This window comes from Schistocerca serialis, chromosome 1 (assembly GCF_023864345.2).
Source record: "Schistocerca serialis cubense isolate TAMUIC-IGC-003099 chromosome 1, iqSchSeri2.2, whole genome shotgun sequence".
Classification (NCBI taxonomy): domain Eukaryota; kingdom Metazoa; phylum Arthropoda; class Insecta; order Orthoptera; family Acrididae; genus Schistocerca; species Schistocerca serialis.
The window spans coordinates 126,614,682-126,641,426 of NC_064638.1; the positions used below are offsets into that span (position 1 = coordinate 126,614,682).

Sequence of the window (26,745 nt, forward strand, 5' to 3'; positions counted from 1 at the left end):
GTGTAACTTCGCCTAAACGAAAACGCAATTTATCAAACTGCCAATAAGCCGAAATAAGATTTGCCCATTTTACATACCCCAAGTTTGCATCATTCTGTATGTTAATTTACACTGTTGAAATCATCTGTTGCGGGTAACATTCTTTACCGGTTATCTGAGAATATTAGTTATATATCTGTAATGTTCTCCACTAACAAAATTTGGTCGGCTGCGGCTGAAATAAAAAAGAATATACGGCAGTGAGAGTAGATAGGGAAGTGATGCTCTATTGTGTGCATTTGTTTGATGAACAGCTCTGAGCGGTTCTCTTTAACGCTATTTGTTCTTGCCTCCCTCCCTCCGCGAAATATTTGTTTAACGAACATATCAGCAACCTCTTTCACACAACAAATAGTCAAATCAAATAGTCAAATACTAACAGACGCGATAGCCCTATGAAAAAGTATTGAAACTTTCTGGAACAAGTGTTGCCAACGATTTCTTGCAGCGCATGTATCACCTGAATATTTTGAAATATAGATTGAAGGAATAATCTAAGTTCAATTTTAAGTGTGGCCAGAACTCAAATTAACGATAGCAATACTTCATTGTTCCCCCAGCCCCAGTTCACTACATTACAAAATATGTGTATTACTGTATTCAACTGTCTTTATGCGCTGCGTTGCCAAGACTTCCATACGTGGGACATGCAGAAACGATGCAGTGATGCAGTAGTCCAGTAGACCTTGGGAAAGAAGATGGGTCGTGCCACTTACAATGCTGTGACGGATAAACGTAGCAAAGTAAGATTTCAACGTTATACTTTTGTCATACGGAAGGCGTGATGTAGATGATGTAGATTGAACTCTGTACCAATTATGTAAGCGAAGTTGCGTCGCTAATCTGTGTAAACTTCAAGGTCAGTGCTTGGGAGACATTATGGCGCATACTGTATTTTCATACAAAAGTAATAAACTATTTGTGTTTAATAAGTGTTAGGGAGCATTGACACGCAATGGCAGTGAGAAATTTAGTTATGTACCCTTGACATGGAGTTCAGATGTTGCTCTGATGTAATTTTTTTTGTATACTTTGCTGTTTATTAACAAGGAGAACAGTCTGACAAACAAGAACTTCTTGGTTTGACAATTGTTGGATTCAGACCAGATCTCGTCAAATGATTGAAATTAACTGGTCTGGAACATGCCCTATGCTTTTAAAATGTTAGGAAGATAAAATCGGAAATATCAGTGGATGTCATACGTCCTAAAAATTTTGAGACCCGTCGTGTTTGATAACTACTTCACACTTTTATGTTGACATATATGTTAGTGAGGGTACTGGCGATTTGCGCGTAACTCACGTGGAAGTACTTGAAAAAAATTCTTCTGCAGTGAGAGAAATACACGACTGCACACTTTTAATTCTCTATAATGTGTGTGATGAAAGATTTAATTTCAGATTCGGCAATAATATTCGTCTCAAACATTTTGTCTGTCTGTTCATATTTTAATCCCAGCAGTACCAATAATAGAGTACTTAACGGCCACCTTATGATAATATTGTAGTGTAGTCGTGCCTTTCATATTGTAAATTTTTGAAAAATGTTTTTCATGAATTCTTTGATTCCACAACTGTTTCTAAGTTTTTCGGTTGAACTTAACGCAAAAATTTAAGTTAGTTCTACTGTAGGTTGTGACGTTTCGCAATTAATGTAATATTCATATTTTCAGTTTTTTTAAATGTACACACAAACATCTCTCCTTGAAAGTATGTTCAGAATAAAAGTGAATAATACATTTTTTGTGGTCATGAAGTACACTCTGCCCCCTTTTGCAGTAAGTTATGAACACTGTTGATATTGATAGGGTTAGCCACTCCTTACCTGTCATGTCTCCATAAGTTAAGACATTCATACTTGTTCAGCAGTTGGGCTGAGAACAAGTGCAGCAGTGAAAGATATCGAATACCTGAAACGAATTTGCATCTGTAAGTGTATGCTTCGTCCTCTGTAGTCCTATATTTGATATGAGGAATCTTGTCCCAAATTGGCTTTTCTAGCCTTTGATACCAGTGGAGATTATCTATATACTGAAGTTTTGAAGTGTAGTTGAAAATGCTGAGCCTAATAACATTCTGCACAATAATTCTTTTTGGTTAGGCCTATTAGACTGTGTTTGTCATTCACGTGAGTGATAATGTAATGTTTAACATGTAATAAATTGAAAACTGTAATGGTTTACTGTTACTGAAACAAAATTTATGGGTGCTAGTTGCATTGGCTGATGACGAACAGCTTGTGCATGGCTTTTTTCCCCAGCCTTCTGTGTTTTGAAGGTTGGGCCTGGATGATTCATTTAAGATCTTGTTTTGATTATTGGTTGACCCCTGTGAAGACATGTAATTTGCTGACTAAGTAGATGTCTCTTAAATTTATATTGGATTATGTTTACTAAGGACATAAAAAATCCTATAGCTTTCCTATGAGTGCTGTTTTAATCACAGTAGTGTAATGTTTGTTCATATGATTCCTTTAGCACAAAATACTGCTTTGCCTTGAAGTGCTTAATACAGACTGATTTGCTTCTGCAGCTTTGTGAAATTGCTTTTGTTAACCAAATTATGTTTCTCAGATTAACAGAATGTTGGAAGCATACTCCTAGTTTGGCACACAGCTGAAGTGCATATCCATTTGATCAAGTCTACTTCATACATCTGTACATGTTCATAAGGACTACAACAAATAACTGACCACCATGGGTTCTACAGATTCAGAACGCTCTATTTCTTCTGGCATTTCTATTCCACAGTGGATGAAATCAAAGATTGGTGATAGGTGAGATTTTTCATTCAAATATGTAAAACACACTTTGTGCAATTGTTGTATTCATAATGTGTTTCAAATTTTGTAATTCTTTATTAGCATGATATGTTTTCAATAAACTTCAGTTAGTGTTATTAATCTGCTGTAATTTGCCGTATCAGATGTGTGTTTAATGTTTCCAGTACTCTTTAATTTAATTGATGTAAAGAAATGTTTTAAGTTTTTGGTATTTACATTTATTAAGGTAATGTGCCAGACTAGGTTGGGAATCCAGGTGAGGATCCCTGCCTATAACACTGTAACTTGTCAAGTCTTTCTCATTTCCGTTCTTGAATTTTGCTGAATGTACATTAAACTACTCACAGAATCAAATGTATAAAATTACTCACATTTAAATGTTTTGTTTTGTCGGTCGTTTATAGGTACGACATAGAGGAAACCTTTTCACCACCTACACACGATGACACATTCTTTTACATACGTTATCCAAAATCAAAGCCTGTAGCTCAACCAGAGAATGACAGTTATCGTCCAATCAGTGAAGTTTTGGAAGAGAAGCCTTTGAAACAGAGAGATTTCTCAAAACACACACAGCCTTGCAAAGAATTCATTCCTGAAGCAAATGGAAAAGGTATGGGCTTTAAAATATTTTTTTGAGTTTTCTTAAATCCATCAGATTTCTGCTGGCTGATTCTTTTTTATAATTGCCGTGTGTGTGTGTGTGTGTGTGTGTGTGTGTGTGTGTGTGTGTGTGTGTGTGTGTGTGTGTGTGTGTGTGTTTTTAATACCAATTATAAAATCTTGTGAATTCTGATACAAACAAAAAGGACACTGCGAATTAAATAAGTTAGTTTTGTATAATTCAAATAATTAACTGCAAAACAAAAATCTTTTCAATGTGTTTTACTGTATTTTTGCAAATTTATAAAATTAGCTTTGTCTGCAGTGCATAGGACACCTTCCGTGTTTTCTTTCTTGTATTTATATTTGGATTCAATAACTTTTTGATTTGAAGTTGGTAACAGGAAGTCCTGGCAGAATGTAAATAATTTAAGAGCAAAGTTAATAACTCCCCATATAGAAATTTTGAATTGTTGACAGGCACATAAACAACTCAAAACTTGCTAGCTTTCAGACAAATCATTTTTTGACCTTTGCTCATGGAATAACTGTGCGATATAGGGACCGGTATAAGTCAGTTTGTGTCATGGGTGAGACGATAATGTGGATGTGGAGGAGTGTACTGGAAGGGTACTCAAGTCAAAGAAACAGGAGGCTTCAGGGAAGATGATGTGGGTGCAAGACGAGTGCAGTTGGGGTCCTAGAGCAGTGTGGGCATGGGCGTGGGGCAGGAGGCGGCACGTGGAGGTAGTTGGGGGTGATTGTGATGATAAAGGGTGTATTGCAAGAACAACTCCCATTAACATTGTCCAAAAAAACTGGTGTTTGAGGAAAGGATCCAGATGGCGAGGGTTGTAACGTAGCTGTTGAAATAGAATCATCTGCTCAGCAGTTTCTGCCACTGGATGGTCTGTTGTGGTATTAGCCAGTTTGCAAAGACCATTCATTTGGACAGACAGGTATTTGCTGCTCACAAACACAAATAATGCAGTGTCGAAACAGCGTCCGAGGCGGTACGCGCATGGCTGCTTTCTCAGGTTGCACTGCCTCTGATTGATGGTATGTCAGTAGTGGGACTAAAGTATATATACCATTCTGGGTCTTCAGGAATATGTGGGTAGGATGTTCATTTCTGGAAACTAGTAGTAGTTAGTCCTGCTGAACAATACCACCATTCTACAAAATATCATGGTCCATCCACACTGCCACAAATTAGCAGATTTTAGTTGTAAGCAAGCATTCATCTCTTAAACTGAAGCACTGTGATTTAGTTCACATATACCTGTAATAACTAGATTTGTTTAAAGCACTTTCGCTTTCATAATCTTTTCTGAATGAAATTGGTTCTCATACTGTGGCAGGTGGAGGTTTATAATGAATGAAGTTTGCGTGGTCATGGAAACTCAGTTACTACCTTTATAATGTTGCAAGAATAGGCTACTTTCCTGTGTTAAAAAAAATAGTTCGGATTGTTATTATTCTGTTGATTGTAACATTTTAATAGCATTTGTGACAAATATTCTCACAAGATGTGTTATTTTAATCTAATTAAAACTTGAGTATCGAGATCTGGTAATGTGATTGAAAACGCTGTTGTTTGTTGATACTCTGGTGACGTCAGACTAGGAGTAAGATGAAGCTTTACTTGTGTTGTAGGAGCATTAGCCGAAGTTGGGGTTTTACGTACTTTTACTGCAAACAGTATAGTGATTTAGTGATGGAAAATGCAATTAAAACTTTTAAGGAACAATAGAAAGGAATTTTGTGAACACTGATAGTGGAAGCCTTGCGAAAGTTGAGCAGTTTATACTGCTCCCATTTAGAGTGGCGATGTGTGCAACGATGGACATCCTTTTCCCTGCTTCTTGCAAAACATCATTAAACCTGCTCAAAACTAAGGAACTGAAGAACTTCTGCAAATGTGTCTGTACATTATAACTAGATTGTCGACTATCAATCATAAACTATGACCCAAAGCATAATAGAATTATTTTTGGCAAAACTTGGTACTGATTTTCTGTGTAGAAGACAGTACTGATTTTCTGTGTAGAAGACAGAGCAGAGATGCCTCATTCAGCAGGCGTTCCATGTGCAGTAGATAGCACATTAAAGTTCAGAGAAAGAGGTCACATGCTTCAATCCGGGAAGGGTCATATATTTTAAAACTCTTACACGAAATACTACAATAGTGGTGGCAAGAACTAATTGTAGTAGTGTGATTTGGTTTTAATATGTGAGAGGACTGTAGAGTTGTTTCACAAATAAGTTAAAATTTTCTTTTGAGTTGGATTCGAACCAACCAGCGATCTATGGGTATCGTTATACAAAATTAGATGGCTTACCACTCCAAGAAATGAACTACCAAATAATTGAGATGTAATTAGGTGAAAGACAATTTTTACAAAGAGTTAGATTTCATTGAGTGATACAATCCTTCATTATAACAGTGGGAGATCATACCTCGGATGTAAGTTAGGGACTTCATGCATTTGCCGTTACAGTGCAACCACATATTATGCATCATCTCATTCTCTAGAAAACGCGAAAACAACGTTTCAGGAGTTTTTACAGATGTATTTGTACAGTAAAGTACTACACACCATTTGTAACCCATTTTCAGAAACACAAATTCCAAAACAAGACATTGCTGTGAATTAGCATTATGACAGTAGCAGCAGCAAGCTAGCCAGTGACTTCAGAGGCATCACACGATGTGAATGGAGTGTTTTAGAGGGCATTCAAATTATTTGAATTTCATTTCCATTTTTATATAAGAGTACTGAAATTCAAAAGGAAAGAAAAGCATGTTAGAAGTATAAAATGATATAATTAGACAATTTACAGAAAATGGTCAAAACCCTCTTAAGCACGTTGATTTAAAAGTTTGTGTTCAAAGTAGCTTTTTACTGTAACAAAAGTGATGTGTGGTTTCAGATCTTCAGGCATAATGTTTTTCTCCTCCCTCCCTCTCTCTCTCTCTCTCTCTCTCTCTCTCTCTCTCTCTCTCTCTCTCTCTCTCCATCCCCCCCCCCCCTCTGAACAATGCCAAATAGTTGCTTGCAGTATATTAGTTCAATGTGTTAATTTACAGAAAATACTTCCTCATTAGTAGGAGGTGCAACACAGATGCAGTCAAGAGTCAACAAATCGCAGGGAACAGACGATGGATATGTGGGAGAAGCTGCTGCATGTGGCAAATCAGTAGTGCAAGTTGCACAGCAAATGATTGCGGGTAACAGGTTGACATTGCGAGGAGCTGAACAAGCCATGCCACCAAAAGAACGTCACAGGCGCAACAGCAAATCTCTCCCAACAAGCCCGCTTGGCTCGCCAAGTGTATCCCCTAAACTGCAGAGAAAGAAACAGGTACAATTTTAGTGATAACATTGCTTTGTTACTATAGTTGTGAAACATTTCACTTCCTCATTTCTAATGGTCATGTCCGTATACATGCTGTTAAATTTTAAGTCAATAGTGGCAGTCATAAACATTGCTCACACTGCGTGATTAGTTGTGGAAGTGTGAAAAAGGAAGGTAATAACATGTAAAGGCTGTAGGGCTCGGGAAGGACATGATCAAATTTTTTGGGGGGCATAGTGTAGTAACAGTGTACTTGGAATAGCTTTTGGGCAACAATTCAATGGACAAGTTATGATTTTATGTGTAGATCAGTAATTTATAAACATCTTAAGAGTGCTAGCTATTATCACATTGAGAAATTGAAATCATGTAGTTTTATGTTTACGGGGATATGTCTGCAGTCCTGGTACACACTGAAATCCCATTGGTCTACAGTACCTTAGTGCACTGTTACAGTACGGAAAAAAGGGAGGGGGTGGTTATGTGAAGCAGCCTTTCTATATACTGGAGATTGGATGTGCTGTTTTGTTCTAGCTCATTGTGTAGTTTGCCATGGTATGATGTTAATTTGTCTGAACCAGCACTGATTACATATATTTACAGGCATACAAAATTATTTAAATTATATTTTTTCAATGTAATGCTTCTTGTTCTGGACAGTGTTTGCCACAGTTTATGTAGTTGTAGTATTGTCAATGATTGCAATGTCTGATACTGAACAGAAAGTTTTCGGTTTAGTTGCTGCATAAAATTGCAGCATTGTTATCATCAGGGAGTAACTTTCATGGAACTGGTGAGGCTCCAACTGCTATGCCCAAAATATGGTATATGGTTGAGTGACCGCACAATATCATGGAAATGGTGTTTATTGAGATGTTGCTACCTGTCCATAGATAACATTTGCACACACCATCTGTAGTCACTTGTAAGCAATCACTTGCATCAGGCAGTAAACTAAGGGATGTGCTCTTCTATTATCAAGTACACACTTCCATGAATTGCTAACTGTGTACTGGTATCTGTATTGAGCTATTTGTCATAGTCTGATTTCCATGGCTAGTCTAATCACAGATCCCAATAGTTTGAAGTGTGAGCCACAATGCTGGTTAATTCAAACTAAATCTTAGGTTTAACAGACTGTGCTATACCATTGCTAATTTTTCGAATTTACTGTATTCAGGGTGACGTGGATGCTTAACACAGGGATTGGCAACACTCTGTATAGACCGGCCCAAGTAACTTTTACCACACTCGCAAGAAATCTCTTTACTCTTGGGCTGAAATTACCTTTAATAGATAACAATGTTTCTTCTATTTTCGTGGATTTTGCTAGTTGTTGCACCACAGAATGGAAGCCGCGCCATAGGTTGGTCCTCCTGGCTTGGTTGAATGGTGTCGATTTGTGGTTTCCTCAGTGGCATTGTCCTAATATCACAGAATAACCATTCCCCATTAACGCCATTGTCAGATGGTTAATCTAGGAGCCGAGGTGGTCCTTGTCTGAAATAGTCCCGACTCTGTATACTGGGGTGTTGAGCATAAATCTCTTCTGAACTGAACTGGATTGTAAAAGGTACGTCCATTAATGGGTGATTAAGCGTGCACTACTTCTTTCCTGCCCTGCCATACATAGGTGGGCTGAGTTGGAGAATGAGATGTGAAAGTATGTAGCAATGTGTGGAATTGTGCAGTTGATAAAGAAACAGCACAGAGGAAGACAGTCTTGTAGTTCTGTGGACATAGATCTTGGCTACATGCCATTTCCATGGTACTGTGGCGTAATCCAGTCACCACTTTCGTGGCAGTTAGATTTAGCCCCTTGACAATGATGGCAGAGGCAATCTTGGAAAGCTTGGGATTTGATCCATATTTGACGCAGCAGCTAAACCGAGAACTGTTTATCCAAGGACTCTGCTTTGAAAAAATTTGTAGCTAATGTTTGATTGTATTGGTGAGTTAAAACTTGACAAATTTGGTTGGTACACCAGGTTCATCCAGTATTAGCTTTGTACTTCTGATTTGATTCCTTATTGTTAGTTCAATATCCATTATGGTATTGTGTATAGCATTTGCTCCTCATTCGGTTTTGTTTGGCAGAGGCAGCAGTATTCTTAAGTAACCACTACCATTGACATTAGTTACAAAGTGTGACTGGTCGATTGTTCTGTATACTTTTGTCTCGAAACTTTCACACCTGTTTGAACACATTGATGCAGTGCTACAATCTCCATCCAGTTGTCACTATTTACATAAAGACCATTACTAAAAAAAATTCATAGCAATTTTGCATATTTTCAGAAGTTCATTATATATGTCAAAAATCTGACAAAAATGCATGTTTTACACTTTATGGAATATGCAGTTGTTTTAATTAAAATACCATGGATTTAATATTAATTAGGTGATTTTGCTGCCACCAGTGTTCCACACAGATTGATGGTGCATTGTTTCACAAATTGGCCTCCTTATTTTAGAAGGGGATTCAAATCCCTGTCTGGTTATGCTGATTTAGATTTTCGTTAATCATCCCTGTCGCTTCACTGGATTGATTCTTAAAGGCCATGGCGGGCTTTTCCGGTGCCTAACTGAGATGAACATCTTTGTCCAGATGTTTCTTTACTTAACCTTCCTTCATTGATCACTTGGGACAGACAAGCACAATCAAAGTTGGCAATGGCCTGAGGCTCATTCAAAGAGTAAGATCCGACTGCTTAAATTTAAATGTTGACATTTCATAATAAAGTAAAATTACTACAGTGTCTCCCAATGATTTTTAGTGGCACAGAAATGATTGTTTTGAATCTATAGCTGTTAGACAATAGATGAAAGCAGACATGGGTTTCAAAAATTGTTGCTCCAGCCATTTGCAAAGTGCATGCTGTAATAAGTCTTTCATGTATAAAAGGATGTAAAATTACCCAAATTCATCAGTTGTGCCTAGATTATGGACATGCAGTGATAAATGAAGAAAAGGTCCGGGGATTAGAATAGGCCCGAGGTATTCCTGCCTGTCGTAAGAGGCGACTAAAAGGAGTCCCTCCCCCTCAAGGGGGTAGTTAGCGCCTGCGTCCGGAGACGGACGGGTCCACGACCTCTATTTGCGGTCATTTTGCTTTTTCACTTCTCATTTCTTCCTTCCTTTGGTTGGTTCCTTTCTTTGCTCTTCTCCACCTCACTGTCTTCCTTACACCTTCCCTTGTCTTCTTCTCCTTGCCTTCTCATTGCCTTCTTCTCCTAGCCTTCTCTGGTCTCCGCCTCGGCGTTTGAGACAGTCTGTCCTCTCTCTCCCTCTCTCTCTTCTTTTTCCTCTTCTTCCTTCCTCCCTGTGCGCGCCTGAAGGCCGACCCACGCGTTCGCACGCATAGCCGGTGACGGGGTAACGCGTAATTCCCCGCCCTGGGTAGACGTGTAAGGCACGCACGTACCCCCTGGTAAAGGCCAGGCCCAGGGAGGGGTGATTGCCTGAGCTGATACCTTCTGACCATGCCGATTGGTCCCTCCGTCTGTTTCTCGTCTGTTTCTCGGGAGGTGTGACCTGAGGTGTAAACATTCACCTAAGGCGGGAGTGCCCTCTGAGAGGGTCCCCACAAGGAAGGAGCGCGCCATCGGAGACGCTGGCAATCATGGGGGATTCCTCCGCAATGGATTTCACTCCATCTCTCTCGACTTCTGCCCAAAAACGGAAACTTGACCAGCCACCAGTGACAAAAGTACTACCGCCTGCCCCACAGTTCCTCGTCGTTTCTCGATCTGAGGACGGAAAGGATTTTTCCTCTGTCAACCCTTTCGTTATCCAGAAGGGCGTAGATGCCATAGCCGGATCTGTCAAATCTTGTACCAGGTTGCGTAACGGTACCTTATTACTAGAAACTGAGAGCGCCTTTCAGGCACAAAAACTGCTTCGGGCCACACTCCTGTACACGTTCCCTGTCCGGGTGGAGGCTCACCGAACTTTGAATTCGTCTCGTGGTGTGGTCTATACTAGATCCCTCGACGGATTGACTGACGAGGAGATTCAATCTTTCCTCGCTGAGCAGGGCGTGACGGCTGTCCATAGGGTCATGAAAAAGGTCAACAATTACCTTGTACCGACCCGGACACTTTTCTTGACCTTTGATAGTGTTAAGCTGCCATCGCGCATCAAGGCGGGCTACGAGGTTATTTCTGTTCGCCCCTATGTCCCGACACCTACGCGCTGCTACCAGTGTCAACGTTTCAATCACATTCGACAGTCTTGTTCCAATGCGGCTAAATGTGTCACTTGTGGCAGGGATGCCCATGAGGGTGACTGTCCACCTCCGTCTCCTCGTTGTGTGAACTGTCAGGGTGACCATGCCGCATCCTCCCGCGACTGTCCTGTCTATAAGGAAGAACGCTGTATCCAAGAAATTCGGGTCAAAGAGAAAGTGTCCACCTCGGCTGCTCGCAAGCTATTGGCTAGTAGGAAGCCCACGCTGCTCCCAGCGGGGAAATAAAGTACTGTCCTCGCCTCTCCTCGGACTACCAGGGAGGTGGCAACCCAGACATGCGATCTGACCTTCAGCACCACGGTCGTCCGTTCGGTCAGTGCTAAGATCGCGCGGTCGACGTCTCCTCTTCCTCCCATCACCCCTCAGACACCAGCCCCTTCATCAGCTTCTGCTAAGACGAAGACCCAGAAGTCAGATGCACGGGCTTTCAAGAAGGAACCGTCCCGTGCAGACTTCCTACGTACCTCGACCTCCCAGCCTTCGACCGGTACTTCCACCAAACGACCTTCCAAGAAGGCTCATAGGAAGCACAGTTCTCCTTCTCCGCCACGGCGCATTTCTTCTCCTGCGCCACCCAGCGGTTGCCGCCCCAGGCTCATCCGTTTCGCCTGGCCGCACCGCTGGTAGCCGAACATCTGGCCGTTCACCGGCGGAGGAAGCTCCCCCTCCCGGCCATCTTACCAAGATGGCCGATGAACCTATAGACCCAATGGACGATGACTGTCCGCCTACTGATAGCGGCGGCAGTGCTCGCTCGAAGCCAGGCCCTCAGCGGCCTTCGAGGTGACCCCTTCTTTCATCTTCATTTTCTTCTTACGATGGCACTTATTCACTGGAATATTCGCAGCATTCGCTCCAACCAATAGGACTTAAAGTTGCTGCTCCGCTTGCACCGTCCGCTCGTCGTAGCCCTCCAGGAAACGAAGCTACGCCCATGCGATCAAATTGCCTTGGCACACTACACCTCTGTGCGTTTTGACCTACCCTCTGTGGTAGGTATTCCGGCTCATGGAGGGTTATGTTGCTGGTCCGGGATGATAGTTACTACGATCCCATCACATTGCACACCGGCCTGCAGGCAGTTGCCATCCGCATTACTCTCCCCACTTTTACATTTTCCATTTGTACCGTCTTCACTCCATCATCATCTGCCGTTAACAGGGCAGACATGATGCAGCTTATTGCTCAGCTACCTGCCCCATTTTTGTTAACTGGAGACTTCAATGCCCACCATCCCCTTTGGGGCTCTCCGGCATCCTGCCCGAGGGGCTCACTGTTAGCAGACCTTTTCAACCAGCTCAATCTTGTCTGCCTCAATACTGACGCCTCTACTTTTCTTTCGGACACATCTCACACCTATTCCCATTTAGACCTCTCTATATGTACTACCAACTTGCACGCCGGTTTGAGTGGTATGCACTTTCTGATACATATTCGAGCGACCACTTCCCGTGTGTTATCCATCTCCTGCAGCATACCCCCTCCCCGTGCTCATCTAGTTGGAACATCTCCAAAGCAGACTGGGGGCTATTCTCTTCCAGGGCGACCTTTCAGGATCAAACCTTCACAAGCTGCGATCGTCAAGTCGCACACCTCACGGAAGTCATTCTCACTGCTGCTGAATATTCCATCCCTCACCCTACTTCTTCTCCACGTCGCGTACCGGTCCCCTGGTGGACTGCAGCATGTAGAGACGCTTTACGTGCTCGTCGACGTGCTTTACGCACCTTTAAACGCCACCCTACAGTGGCGAATTGTATCACTTATAAACGATTACGTGCTCAGTGTCGTCGTGTTATTAAAGAAAGCAAGAAAGCCAGCTGGGCTGCTTTCACAAGCACCTTCAACAGTTTTACTCGTTCTTCTGTTGTCTGGGGTAGCCTGCGCCGTCTATCTGGCACTAAGGTCCACTCACCAGTTTCTGGCTTGATGGTCGCGAATGACGTCCTTGTGGCCCCGGATGATGTCGCCAATGCCTTCGGCCGCTTTTTCGCAGAGGTTTCGAGCTCCGCTCATTACCACCCTGCCTTCCTCCCCCGCAAACAGGCAGAGGAGGCTAGGCCACCTAACTTCCGCTCCTTGAATCGTGAAAGTTATAATGCCCCATTCACCATGCGGGAACTCGAAAACGCACTTGTTCGGTCACGGTCCTCCGCTCCAGGGCCTGATTCTATTCATATTCAGATGCTGAAGAACTTTTCTCCTGCGGGTAAAGGTTTTCTTCTTCGTACTTCCAATCGCATCTGGACTGAGGGACATGTTCCCGCATGCTGGCGCGAGTCTATTGTTGTCCCGATTCCTAAGCCGGGGAAGGACAAGCACTTGCCTTCCAGTTATCGACCCATCTCGCTTACCAGCTGTGTCTGTAAAGTGATGGAGCGAATGGTTAACTCTCGTTTGGTTTGGCTGCTCGAGTCTCGATGCCTACTTACCAATGTACAATGTGGATTTTGTAGGCGCCGCTCTGCTGTTGACCATCTGGTTACCTTGTCGACCTTCATTATGAATAACTTCTTGCGGAAGCGTCCGACCGCGGCTGTGTTCTTTGATTTGGAGAAGGCTTACGACACCTGTTGGAGGGCGGGCATTCTCCGCACCATGCATACATGGGGTCTTCGCGGTCGCCTCCCTCTTTTTATTCGTTCCTTTTTAATGGATCGACAGTTCAGGGTACGTGTGGGTTCTGTCCTGTCAGACAGGATGGGGTGCCACAGGGCTCAGTTTTGAGCGTCGCTCTCTTTGCCATAGCGATCAATCCAATAATGGATTGCCTCCCAGCTGATGTATCAGGCTCCCTTTTCGTGGACGATTTTACCATCTATTGCAGCGCACAGCGTACACGTGTCCTGGAGCGCTGTCTTCAGCGTTCTCTTGACCGTCTTTACTCCTGGAGTGTCGCCAATGGCTTCAGTTTTTCTGCCGAGAAGATGGTCTGCATTAACTTCTGGCGCTACAAAGAGTTTCTCCCACCGTCCTTACGACTCGGTCCTGTTGCTCTCCCATTCGTGGAGACAACAAAATTTTTAGGTCTTACATTTGACAGGAAACTCAGCTGGTCTCCACATGTGTCATATTTCGCTGCCCGTTGTACTCGTTCTTTAAATGTCCTCCGTGTTTTCAGTGGTATGTCGTGGGGAGCGGATCGAACCGTCCTACTTTGTCTATACCGGTCGATCGTCCGCTCCAAGCTGGATTATGGGAGCTTCGTATACTCCTCTGCACGGCCATCCATCTTACGCCACCTCAACTCCATACAACATCGGGGTTTACGACTTGCGATCGGAGCGTTTTATACTAGTCCCGTAGAGAGTCTTCATGCTGACGCTGGCGAATTGCCACTCACCTACCGGCGCGATATACTGCTTTGTCGGTATGCCTGTCGGCTACTGTCAATGCCCGACCACCCGTCTTATCGTTCCTTTTTTGATGACTCTCTCGACCGTCAATACGGGTTGTATGTCTCTGCCCTGCTACCCCCTGGAGTTCGCTTTCGTCGCCTCCTTCAACACCTTAATTTTTCACTCCCTGCAACCTTTCGAGTGGGCGAGAGCCACACGCCACCTTGGCTCCAGGCTCAGGTTCGCGTTCACCTTGACCTCGGCTCGCTCCCAAAAGAGGTTACCCCCGGTTCGGTCTACCACTCCCGTTTTGTCGAACTTCGTTCGAAGTTCATTAATATGACCTTCATTTATACAGATGGCTCTAAGACCAATGACGGGGTCGGGTGTTCTTTTATTGTCGGGGCACAAAGTTTCAAATACCGGCTCCATGGCCATTGTTCGGTCTTCACAGCTGAGCTCTTTGCCCTCCACCAGGCTGTTCTTTACATCTGCCGCCACCGACATTCTGCTAATGTCATCTGCTCCGATTCCCTGAGCGCCATCCAGAGCCTCAGTGATCCGTATCCGGTTCACCCTTTCGTGCACCGGATCCAACGCTCTCTTCAGCAGCTGGTGGACGTCGGTTCTCCGGTTAGCTTTATGTGGGTTCCTGGCCATGTCTGTATCCGTGGGAACGAAACTGCAGATGCCGCGGCCAAGGCTGCGGTCCTCCAGCCTCGGACAGCTTCTTGTTGTGTCCCTTTGTCGGATTGTAGCAGGGTAATTTGTCGGCGCATTTTATCACTGTGGCATGCCGATTGGGCTGCACTTAAAGCTTCGGGCCTTGAAACCTCTTCCCGCGGCTTGGAAGTCCTCCTCCCGCCCTTCTCGGCAGGAGGAGGTCGTTCTGGCCCGGTTACGCATTGGACACTGCCGGTTCAGCCATCGCCATCTACTGACGGCTGCGCCGGCGCCGTCCTGCCCATGTGGGCAATTGCTGACGGTCCGCCACATTTTAACGTCTTGTCTGGATTTTAACACACTGCGTCTTGATCTTGGCCTGCCATGGACTCTAGATGCCATTTTAGCGGATGACCCACGAGCAGCTGCTCCTGTTCTTCGTTTTATCAATTTGACAAACCTAAGGACATATGATTATGCTGTTTTTTTAATCCTATGCCTGTTAGTCTGTCTTTTATCGTGTTTTCCCTTTTAGTTGTTGTTTTAAACTTGTGCCTCGTGGTGCATTCTTAACGTAGTCTGGGCGCTAATGACCATTGAAGTTGTGCGCCCTAAAACCACAAAAAAAAAAAGTGTGAGGGTTTTCCGTGGCTGTATAGATTTGCAAGGTGGAGATTTGAATGTCAAGACAGGTGAAATTGTGCACAAACAAACAAAAACCTGCCATCTGATTGACAACCAGTACTCTACCTGACTTTCCTCATGTTGGAAACACCACTGTGTACATGGTTGTCACGAAGGAAAAAGGTTGTAAATTGTGAGCAAGGTGGGTACCAAAAATGCCGATCAACCAATGCAAATAATGAAGAAAGTAAAGTAACAAATGTTTTTTGGATGCTGTCTGTAAGATGCAGGTGATTAGTTTTCACATTTGTATGATTGGTGCAATGTGGGATATCCTACAGCAAAGTGAAATCTAAGTAGTCAGTGTAGTGGCACCATTCAACTTCAGATAACATTCCGAGCAGTCAGTGAGTATTTAATTCATCTTTATACTCCACTCCATCTTAGAATGCTAGTAGATGCATTTATCTCACAAATATTTCTTGGCAAAGCAGATTGCGTTGTTTGTGAGTAAACATTTGTAGTGAATTGAATTGCTTGCACACAAGGAAGTCGCGTGTAGTTTTTATGAACGGACTCCAGATACGTCTAACTTAAACTATATTCAACTTTGTTTGCTTTACTTAATCATCTGCAGCTGCCTCAGAAGAAAAGCTACATGCTCATATATAGATGTGTGCAGCCTCTAAGATCACTTGTCACACAGTGGAAAAATGCACAAAACGTTAGCGCAGTTGATAACGTAGTTGTGTGTGCATTGAAAAATGTGGAAAGAACAACTTTATTTGGAAAAACAATTTGTAAACATGTACTGTTTTGAAAGGGAAAAACTCTTGTTGTAACACAAGAAAGAACAAAAGATATTTTTGTTCTGAGGAAATTAGGTGTAACTTTTTGTATGTGTTGAAATGACATTGATCGGCCAGAACATTATGACCACTAACCTGCTATTGATATAAACCCGTCCAGGTGATAGCAGTCACCTGGCGAGGGGCGAGGAATGACTGCTAGTCACACATGTATACTGAATGTAGTATCATTGAGTGTGCTGTACATGTGTAGAATGGGAAAGGTGCACAATCTGAGTTTGACAGAGGGCAGATTGTGATGGCCCAGAGACTTGGCATGAGGATTTTGGAAACTGCATGACTTGTTGGGTGTTCGAAAAGTGATGTGGTGTCTTCAACATATATTGAAACCAAATCCAGACTTCGTGGGGTTGGGCGGCCACCTCTTTTACAGATGCTGGACGTCATAGGGTGGGCAGATAGGTGGTGAACTGTGGCAGATGTAACATCAAACTTTAATGCTGGCGGAGTAAAAATGTCTGAGCTCAGTGCGCTGAAAACTCCTAATGATGGGGCTCTGCAGCCAATTACCCATGTGTATGTCAACGTTAACACCCCATCATCGGTAAATAAAACTGAAATGGGTGCATGACCATTGGTAGTGGACTTTAGTGCAGTGGCAGAGCATTGCGTGGTTTGATGAATACAGGTAACTGCTTCATGCCGATGGGAGGGCATGAATCCATCTTCTTCCAGGAGAAAAAGTCCTTAATATCTGTACTGCAGAACGGAGAAAAGGTGGTGGTGGTGGTGGTGGTGGTGGTGGTGGTTCCTTGATGCTCTGCAGAACATTCATGTAGGCATCCATGGGTCCAGCGAAGTTCGTGCAGGGCACCATGACAACCAAGGAGTATCACACACAGTTGCAGGCCACATAAATCACTTCACAACGATTCTGTTCGCTGACAGCAGTGCCATGTTACAGAGGCAAGTGTGTGTTTTGAGTGGTTCGAGGATCACAGTGAAGAGGTCCATTTGTTTTGCTGGCCCTCCCCAACTCGCCAAATCTGAACCTGATTGAACACATCAGTGTGAGAGCTAATTGCCCTCCATTCCTGGAATTTACGGGAATTTGGTGACTTTGAGGTGTGCAAATGTGGTGTCAGCTCCCTCCAGTGACCTACCGAGGCCTCTTTGCTTCCATGGCATGACGCTTTGCCACTGTTATTCATGCCAAAGATGGCCATACCAGCTATCAGGTAGATGGTCATAATGTTCTGGCTTATCAGTGTACACTGCTCGAAACAATTAAGGAAACAGGAAACAGGAGTTCAGGTGTCCGCCATACTTTATTGAGCAATAATTGAGGAGTGAGTATGTTACAAAATGATAGTCCTGTGTTTCACAAATTAAGTAGAAAACAAAACATAACATTACGTCCTTCATTGTTTAAATAAAAAGAACTGAAATGTGTAACAGAGTAGAAAACTCATTCACCTAGTCATTCTAGGTGCTTTTTATTGGACTTCGAGAGCTTCAGTAATATGTGCCTTCTGTTGTTGTTGTGGCTTCAGTCCTGAGACTGGTTTGGTGCAGCTCTCCATGCTACTCTATCCTGTGCAAGCTTCATCATCTCCCGGTACCTACTGCAGCCTACATCCTTCTGAATCTGCTTAGTGTATTCATCTCTTGGTCTCCCTCTACGATTTTTACCCTCCACGCTGCCCTCCAGTACTAAATTGGTGATCTCTTGATGCCTCAGAACATGTCCTACCAACCGATCCCTTCTTCTAGTCAAGTTGTGCCACAAACTCCTTTTCTCCGCAATTCTATTCAATACCTCCTCATTAGTTATGTGATCTAACCATCTAATCCATCTAATCTTCAGTATTCTTCTGTAGCACCACATTTCAAAAGCTTCTATTCTCTTATTGTCTACACTATTTATTGTCCACGTTTCACTTCCATACATGGGTACACTCCATACAAATACTTTTGGAAACGACTTCCTGACATTTAAATCTATACTCGATGTTAAAAAATTGTTCTTCTTCAGAAACGCTTTCCTTGCCATTGCCAGTCTACATTTTATATCCTGTCTACTTCGACCATCATCAGTTATTTTGCTCCCCAAATAGCAAAACTCCTTTACTGCTTTAAGTGTCTCATTTCCTAATCTAATTCCCTCAGCATCACCCGACTTAATTCGACTACATTCCATTATCCTCGTTTTGCTTTTGTTAATGTTCATCTTATACCCTCCTTTCAAGACACTGTCCATTCCATTCAACTGCTCTTCCAAGTCCTTTGCTGTGTCTGACAGAATTACAATGTCATCGGCGAACCTCAAAGTTTTTATTTCTTCTCCATCGATTTTAATTCCTACTCCGAACTTTTCTTTTGTTTCCTTTATTGCTTGCTGTATATACAGATGGAATAACATGAGGGATAGGCTACAACCCTGTCTCACTCCCTTCCCAACCACTGCTTCCCTTTCATGCCCCTCGACTCTTAAAACTGCCATCTGCTTTCTGTACAAATTGTAAATAGCCTTTTGCTCCCTGTGTTTTACCCCTGCCACCTTCAGAAGTTGAAAGAGAGTATTCCAATCAACATTGTCAAAAGCTTTCTCTAAGTCTACAAATGCTAGAACCGTAGGTTTGCCTTTCCTTAATCTTTCTTCTAAGATAAGTCGTAAGGTCAGTATTGCCTCACGTGTTCCAACATTTCTACGGAATCCAAACTGATCTTCCCTGAGGTCGGCTTCTATCAGTTCTTCCATTCATCTTAAAGAATTAGCGTTAGTATTTTGCAGCTGTGACTTATTAAACTGATAGTTCGGTAATTTTCACATCTGTCAACACCTGCTTTCTTTGGGATTGGAATTATTATATTCTTCTTGAAGTCTGAGGGTATTTCGCCTGTCTCATACATCTTGCTCACCAGATGGTAAAGTTTTGTCAGGACTGGCTCTCCCAAGGCTGTCAGTAGTTCTAATGGAATGTTGTCTACTCCCTGGGCCTTGTTTCAACTCAGGTCTTTCAGTGCTCTGTCAAACTCTTCACACAGTATCATATCTCCCATTTCATCTTCATCTACCTCCTCTTCCATTTCCATAATATTGTCCTCAAGTACATCACCCTTGTATAGACCCTCTATATACTCCTTCCATCTTTCTGCTTTCCCTTCTTTGCTTAGAACTGGGTTTCCATCTGAGCTCTCGATATTCATAGAAGTGGTTCTCTTTTCTCTAAAGGTCTCTTTAATTTTCCTGTAGGCAGTATCTATCTTACCCCTAGTGAGATAAGCCTCTACATCCTTACATTTGTCCTGTAGCCATCCCTGCTTAGCCATTTTGCACTTCCTGTCGATCTCATTTTTGAGACGTTTGTATTCCTTTTTGCCTGCTTCATTTACTGCATTTTTATATTTTCTCCTTTCATAAATTAAATTCAGTATTGCTTCTGTTACCCAAGGGTTTCTACTAGCCCTCGCCTTTTTACCTATTTGATCCTCTGCTGCCTTCACTATTTCATCCCTCAAAGCTACCCATTCTTCTTCTACTGTATTTCTTTCCCCCATGCCTGTCAATTGTTCCCTTATGCTCTGCCTGAAACTCTGTACAACCTCTGGTTCTTTCAGTTTATCCAGGTCCCATCTCCTTAAATTCCCACCTTTTTGTGTGCCTTCACTGAGCAGTTAATCACTCTGTGATACCTACATGGGATGCTCTGTATGAGTCTACAAGAGGTCATGTGGTGGTATCCATACCCATTCTGCAATTAGAGCTGCCTAAAAGAGTTCTTGCAGAGTCTGTGGTGGAACAGGATGACCATCAACACGTATCTCTGAATGACCCACATATGTACGATGAGGTTTATTGGGACTTCCTGCCAACCACCCCATTACTTAAGTGTTGTTGCTTCACAAGACATCTTTGCTGATTCGTGCTACATAGGCCTGGCATTAGAAGGAATTCAGGGTCACGATCATGTGCAGGAGCTGTCATATTGTTCAACATGCTCTTTTCGATGTACTGCTCGATACGTAAGGCGACAGTGGACAATGAAAAGATCTGTAAGGACTGTTAACACTGAAGCTACCCTACATCATCACAGAAACTTGGAAATCTGTTGGTTTCTGGACAACATTTGCCGTTTACCAGTCATCACATATGAACACAGCCATCACCTTACATCCAAGGATTTTTGGACTCGTCTGTGAATAACACGTTTTGCCAATGACGAAAGTTGCAGTTGACATGTGAATGGCAAAACTGAAGGTGAGCTGCAAGATGTCAGGGGGCACTTGATGTCAGGATCATGACGTTCCTTCTTATAACTTGCTCATTTGTCTGATTGGACATGCTGCCCCACTGCAGAGATAGCTAGACATTGTCCTCCACATGGAATTATAATGTGGTGGTGACTTTGTCCACCTTGTCTCCCTGTAATGAGACCACAATCTGTGGATGACACGTGGCAACTGCAGCAACATAACTGTGCAAATCCATCCGTTTTGGATCAGACAGCCACCCTTGCAACTTGCACTTGTCAGAAATTGCATTGCATGTGCTTGGTTCGAGATAGTGTCCACAAATGGCAACTACCATTTGAGCACCTCACTGGGAACACTAAGAGAGGTGGTGCAGTGGTTAGCACACTGGACTCTCATTCGGGAGGATCATATAATGAACCACGGAAAGGAATTTTTCTCGCAGAAGTTCAGGAAGGTGCTGCCCCGCCCTTCAGTGCTGTTGATATTTCAGCTCAAGGGACTCACAACTTTTGCAATAGTGGGCTATTTTCTGAATACACAGCTGTTTCATTGTTGGTCTAGTTTTTCATTGAAATTGTATTCACTTCTGCGATTTAATGTTGGTTTGTGACAGTTTAAAGATATATTGCATTTAGCTTGTTATTTTCAACTCCAAAATAAAGTGGCTGTCAGCATAGAGCTCAGGAAGAGATAATGCAAAGCTTAGTTATATTAGTGAGAACAAGTATTTAAATTTGGGAAAAAGACTAGAGTCAATCAGGTATATTAAACTTTGTTTAGTTTCTTAAAATCCTGTCGGGCAGCTCTTGGAATAATTCTCTTAATAGTGGTATTGCATAGATACCAGTTGAGAATTACTTCAGTGTCTTCTTGATGATTAAAGAATTAACCATTTGCTACAGTCGCATTGTAGAAATTGTGTGCTAGTGCATTTGCTGCCCATTTCCTCCTGCTCCCTCATTCCCTGCCTGAAAACTTTGGTTGTGGGAGTCATCTGTAGTGTATCTCAAGATGTAGGTTAGTATGGCTGTTAGTTGAAGCCAACAAATAAGTGCAATATAAAGGCTGTGGTAACGGCAATCTGTAACATAGCCAAACATGTATATTTGATGCACATGTTAGTGTAAAAACCAAAACTACCAGCGAAATTCAGAAAAGTTGTTATGCAATAAAAAATCATAATGTTTAGATGCATATTAGTACATGTATTGCACATAAACTATGATGATGCAAGAGGCACTATGTAACTATTACCAGTGTGTGTAATGGCCTCTTTTAAATGTGAATTTTTCAGAACTTAGTCACTACTCTTTCAGATATACATTGTTCAGTGATTTTATTTCCAGCATTAAAGTTTTGATTCATCTATGTGAAGTTAGTTACTGGCAACACTTATGTCAGTCAGTCAGTTTTCTTAAATTTGTAATTATAAGAGTTCTTACAGTTAATGATGAGGGTGCTGGTGCAATATAGTTGGAATGTTATGAGTACCACCAAAGTTATTGTCAACTGTTGGATTTGGTGACTAAACACTAGCATGTTGGCAATGAGTCAATGTGTATAGCCTCAATTGTGCTTAATTGTTCCAATGATGGATTAGTATGACATGCAATTCTTTAATAATTAATTGGTTCTTTTGATTTGGACTCTTCACCTCGCTTTCAAACAAGGGGTGGTAAATTTCTGAAACCATCATGACAGTGACGTTAATATAGGAATATTAGTGTAGGTACTGCAGATTTGTTACTTTTATAATAGTTAAATGTTGCATTTGTTTAAGATATTCTATCATTAAATTGTGTAACTATTAATGCTAGATTTTATACTTTTTAATTGAAAATTTTAGAATGAAGTCTGCAAAATACTGTAACAAGTAATTCAATGTCACATATTGTAAAATAATTTTCTCAGAAGCATCCACTAAATAAATTTCTTGTAAAGTATTCGCAGATTTGTCCACAGAATTGAGCCATGAGATACACACATCCATTCATATTGTGATGAGCGTGGTGCAATTGTCCTTTGTACCCTTCATCAAGCAGAATTTGAAATGGAAGCAATGTAAATAGAAAGCAGTAAATTAGGAGCAGTCCTGAGTAACATAAATGTTGTTTTACAGGGGGAACCACAGAACAGGTACTTCACAGGTGTATTTGGAGTCCCTACCCAGTACCCTGGAAGCTGGATTTTATCTGGAGTTTTGGGACAGAGAGATATTGCTGCACTTCAAACAAATATTCAGGAGACAGCATCTCAGAAATCATCATTAGATGATGGAAAACAAAGTGATGTACGCAGGAATAAATCTTCATCATCACTTGTTCGAACATCTACGGAAGGTTCTAGAGATGAAGACCAGAGCTCATCTGATGGTGAGAGCTCACCAGGTCTTGTCAAGAAGGAAATGTTTTTCCGTGCAAAACCATCTGAGTTGAGAGAGATGAATTTCTTGTCTCCCACATCAATGTGAAAACATGAAGTCTGTTACCGTAAAGTATTTTAGCTATTAGTACGTGTGAAGATACTGTTCTGATATTTGACATTGAATATTATTTCTGTTCAGAAGTCATTATTTTGTGCCTTTTTTGTTTTTGTTTTTTTTGTAAAAAAAGTAAATATGATGAAGCTGTGTGTGTGTTTCAGAAGTTTCTTTGTTGACGTTGAAAATAGTCATGTGACATGCCATGTTGGCTCTGTGTGTTTCTGGTTTAAATCAATACATATAATCTATAAAGCAAATGTACTCATATTGGATCTGTCCTTTAATAATAATTCCTTGGTGCTCAGTTATTTGTTAGAATCCATATTTTCATTACTTTTTAGCATTGCTTCGGGTAGCACTTCTTGCATAAGTTAGTTGGCATACTTTGGTTAATAGTTCTGTAGTATAGTGTAGCTTTCTCACCCATACTGCACTGAAGATTTTTATGAAACACAGTACAAATTTTAGATGGTTAGTCATTTTGCACATGGTATTTTGAAGTTGTTTGTATAATGTTGAAAATTGTCTGCAAAAGAAAATGCATCATTCCTCAAACATTCAATTTGGTTGTCTAAATTTCAGTACTGTTGTTGCTGACTATCAGTTGATCAATAATACTTCATTTTACTCAAGTCCACTGCCATCCACATTGTTAGGGAAAATTGGTCTGTGCTGATACCAATACAGGAAATATGGGGTTTTGATTTCTATATTAGCCTAGAAATGAGCAAGGTAACTAGTAAAAAAAAGAAAAAAAAAAAAAAAAGCCTGAGAACAGACTAGAATATATGGCCATCTTTTGTGTAAAGATTTTGTAAGGTGGTTATCTTCTGTTTGGCATAGCTAGCTGTTGAACTTCAGTGACTTGTCAACCTGCTCATGTGTGAAGCTTTTTGCACGCGTAAGTGGCATGGAGAACCCTGAAAATAGTAAATGTCTCTATACTAGGGTTTACCATTCTCATATTCTCATTTCAGTTATAAAATTTTGAAAGATTGCTATGACTCTTCTAAAGTTACCAGATTCTTAATAGTTGCTCAAAATTTGCCTCCTAGTAACCTGTCTGATTTGCATTCTAACTTGGCCTCCTATTCCCATACGTGTTTCATTGTAGTTTTCTTTCTTGCCTTTCTGTTCTTGCCTTGTTAAAAGAAATATTTGTTTTACGAAATATAAAAAATGCCTGGTGAATTTCTTTATACACTATATTAGCAAAATACCAAAACATTATTGATGACACGTTTTAACAAGAAATACAGCTAATTTTTTAAAAAACTCTGATGTTAATTTATTTCAATGAATGAGATTAAAATGATGGCACACGCTACACTTTTCAATAATACACACCAGGATCGGTTTTGGCCCCCAAGGCTAATATCCAGTGGTTATTTTATACTCAGAGCCATCAACATGCAGTTTCAGTCCTGGATCTTCCTTTATATGAAAACAAGATTTTTCAGTCTCTAATGGGTCTTCAAGAAACTGTAAGTTCACACCTTCCAATTCGTCTTTTGCATGTACATTGGACAGATAAAACAGGACCACTGAGGTGCCTTACCAGATTCCTCTTCTTTCATTCAGATAGTTCTCTTATAGTCCATGGCTGCCAATCTCCACCTTTGGAGAATTTCTGCAAAAACAAGATGGTTTTTGTGGAAATTCGTGTACTACTTTCTCCATGGGTGTAGAATGGCAGCTGTGGATCACAAGAAAACAATATGAATTAAAAAAGGGGGATTGATTTGAGGTATCAGGAAGCTCCATGGTCCTTGTTTATCCACCCAGTGTAAATATTAAAGAACTGGAGGAGGGGGTGAATAAAGAGTTTCTTTAAGATTCATTAAAGAGTGAACAGCCTTGTCTTAAAATAAAGCCAGTTCCAGAACTGAAACTACATGTGGATGGCTGAGCATACTGTAGCAATGGGATGATGACTTTTGGCTGCAACCAATCCCAGTACTTAAAACAAAAATGAATTTACAACCTGTGACGTAATTTTATTCCAAATTGGTACTACAGTTCCAGAACCTGAATCACCATGCTCAAAATGCTGGTCAAGGAACATTTCACTGAAGTTTTACATTAGGTGTTCGCCCTACCCTTTGCTATTATATTGTGCAAAAGTCTGCCAAAAAAAAAAATATTCTCAGCACTGTTTTTTCCTTATGTGATTAAAGTCCAGTAACAAAATACTCAAAAAAACAATGCTCATGACATTGTATTGCTGATTTGTATTTTCTCTTGAGTTTGGCATAGGTTTTTTAATCACAAAGATCATGTGTATTGTTGTTGATACTTGGTTCACTAATGTGATGTGCAGTGTATTCATACTTCAATATTTTCTCTTGAGTGATTTGTAATATGGAAAAAAAATAATGAGAATACTCTGTGCAGTAGACTGATTTTTCACAATAGGTGTCATGGACCAAGAATGTCAATTAAAGTGATATATTTTAACTGCATTTCTTACAGTGCAGAAACATTGTAATAGTTGATGTATTTGCTGCAACAAATTCTTAATAAAAGTTATGAGCTAAATTTATATTGTGAAAAGTGAATTATTAATTCAGTCTTCATACTTCATTATGTTATGCCAGAATTGTCTTTATTTGTTAATAAGGATGTGAATACAGAATCATATTCTGCTGGACTTGTGACATTAGGTACATTTAGAATTTCTGCTGTATAATGATTTAGTTAATGCAAACTAAAAGTGTACTGAGAGTATAATTTGTTTAAAGGGAAAATTTTGTTTCAGGTTTTTTCCCCATTAGTTTGTAACAGTTCAATGGATTCTCATTTTTACAGTATAGAAACAGTTCAAATTTCGTGGTATAAGTTTTACCTGCATAAATGCAAAGGAAATATCAGCAGTCTGTCACGTTGTTCAGGCTCTGATTCATAAACACTACAGAATAATCTAGACTAATGTTTTAGTTTTCCAACCACTCAAGGTATTTTTTAAAAATATGAATGTGTTTATTCCTGCCAGTGAATTTTACTTGTTTAATTTGCCTTGTACAATGTGTTGCAGTAAATTCCAATTCTTTTTTTTTCAATTACTGTATTACAGCGCAAGCATCAATCTGCCACACTGTTACAAAAACCTCGATATTGAGTAGACTACTTTTTATCAGTGTTGAGCAAGGTAAATAAAACAAATAAGACATGAGTGTCAGTTGCAAAACGTTTAGTTATGGAAACAGAATCATAAAGATCTCTCTCTTTTTTAGGAAACATAGTTGTGTGGAGATAACAGTGATTTAATTAACTTACAATCAGTTGTTCAATATGACAGTCACAATCGCATTATTTATTTTGCCGCCAACAGGTTTTCAACCTGTCATGGGGTCATAATAGTTAACAGAGCGAGGTGACGCAGTGGTTAGCACACTGGACTCACATTCGGGAGGATGACGGTTCAATCCCGTCTCCGGCCATCTCTCGCTCGCTCGCTATCTCTCGCTCTCTCGCTCGCTCTCTCGCTCGCTCTCTCGCTCGCTCTCTCGCTCGCTCTCTCGCTCGCTCTCTCGCTCGC

The 26,745-nt window shown here is 41.3% G+C and overlaps 1 protein-coding gene across 2 annotated transcripts; it reads left to right on the forward strand.

The window, feature by feature from the left end:
* Nucleotides 1–626: 626 nt before the first annotated feature.
* On the forward strand, nucleotides 627–25,749 carry LOC126463931 (uncharacterized). 2 transcript variants are annotated; one of them, XM_050096197.1, is made up of 5 exons: nucleotides 627–782; nucleotides 2,613–2,815; nucleotides 3,226–3,434; nucleotides 6,516–6,790; nucleotides 22,845–25,749. In XM_050096197.1, exons 2-5 carry the CDS (start codon nucleotides 2,736–2,738, stop codon nucleotides 23,193–23,195), a joined length of 915 nt encoding a protein of 304 aa, XP_049952154.1. In that variant the 5' UTR covers nucleotides 627–782; nucleotides 2,613–2,735; the 3' UTR covers nucleotides 23,196–25,749. The 2 variants fall into 2 exon arrangements, with proteins under 2 accessions (XP_049952154.1, XP_049952155.1); XM_050096198.1 differs by lacking the exon at nucleotides 627–782 and adding an exon at nucleotides 922–946.
* The last annotated feature ends 996 nt before the right edge of the window (nucleotides 25,750–26,745 follow it).

Coding starts and splice junctions, on each gene's coding strand:
- LOC126463931 (XM_050096197.1), top strand. CDS start 2,736: ATGGGTTCTACAGATTCAGAACGCTCTATTTCTTCTGGCATTTCTATT. Junction 2,816..3,225: donor AAATCAAAGATTGGTGATAG/GTGAGATTTTTC, acceptor GGTCGTTTATAG/GTACGACATAGAGGAAACCT. Junction 3,435..6,515: donor TCCTGAAGCAAATGGAAAAG/GTATGGGCTTTA, acceptor GTTAATTTACAG/AAAATACTTCCTCATTAGTA.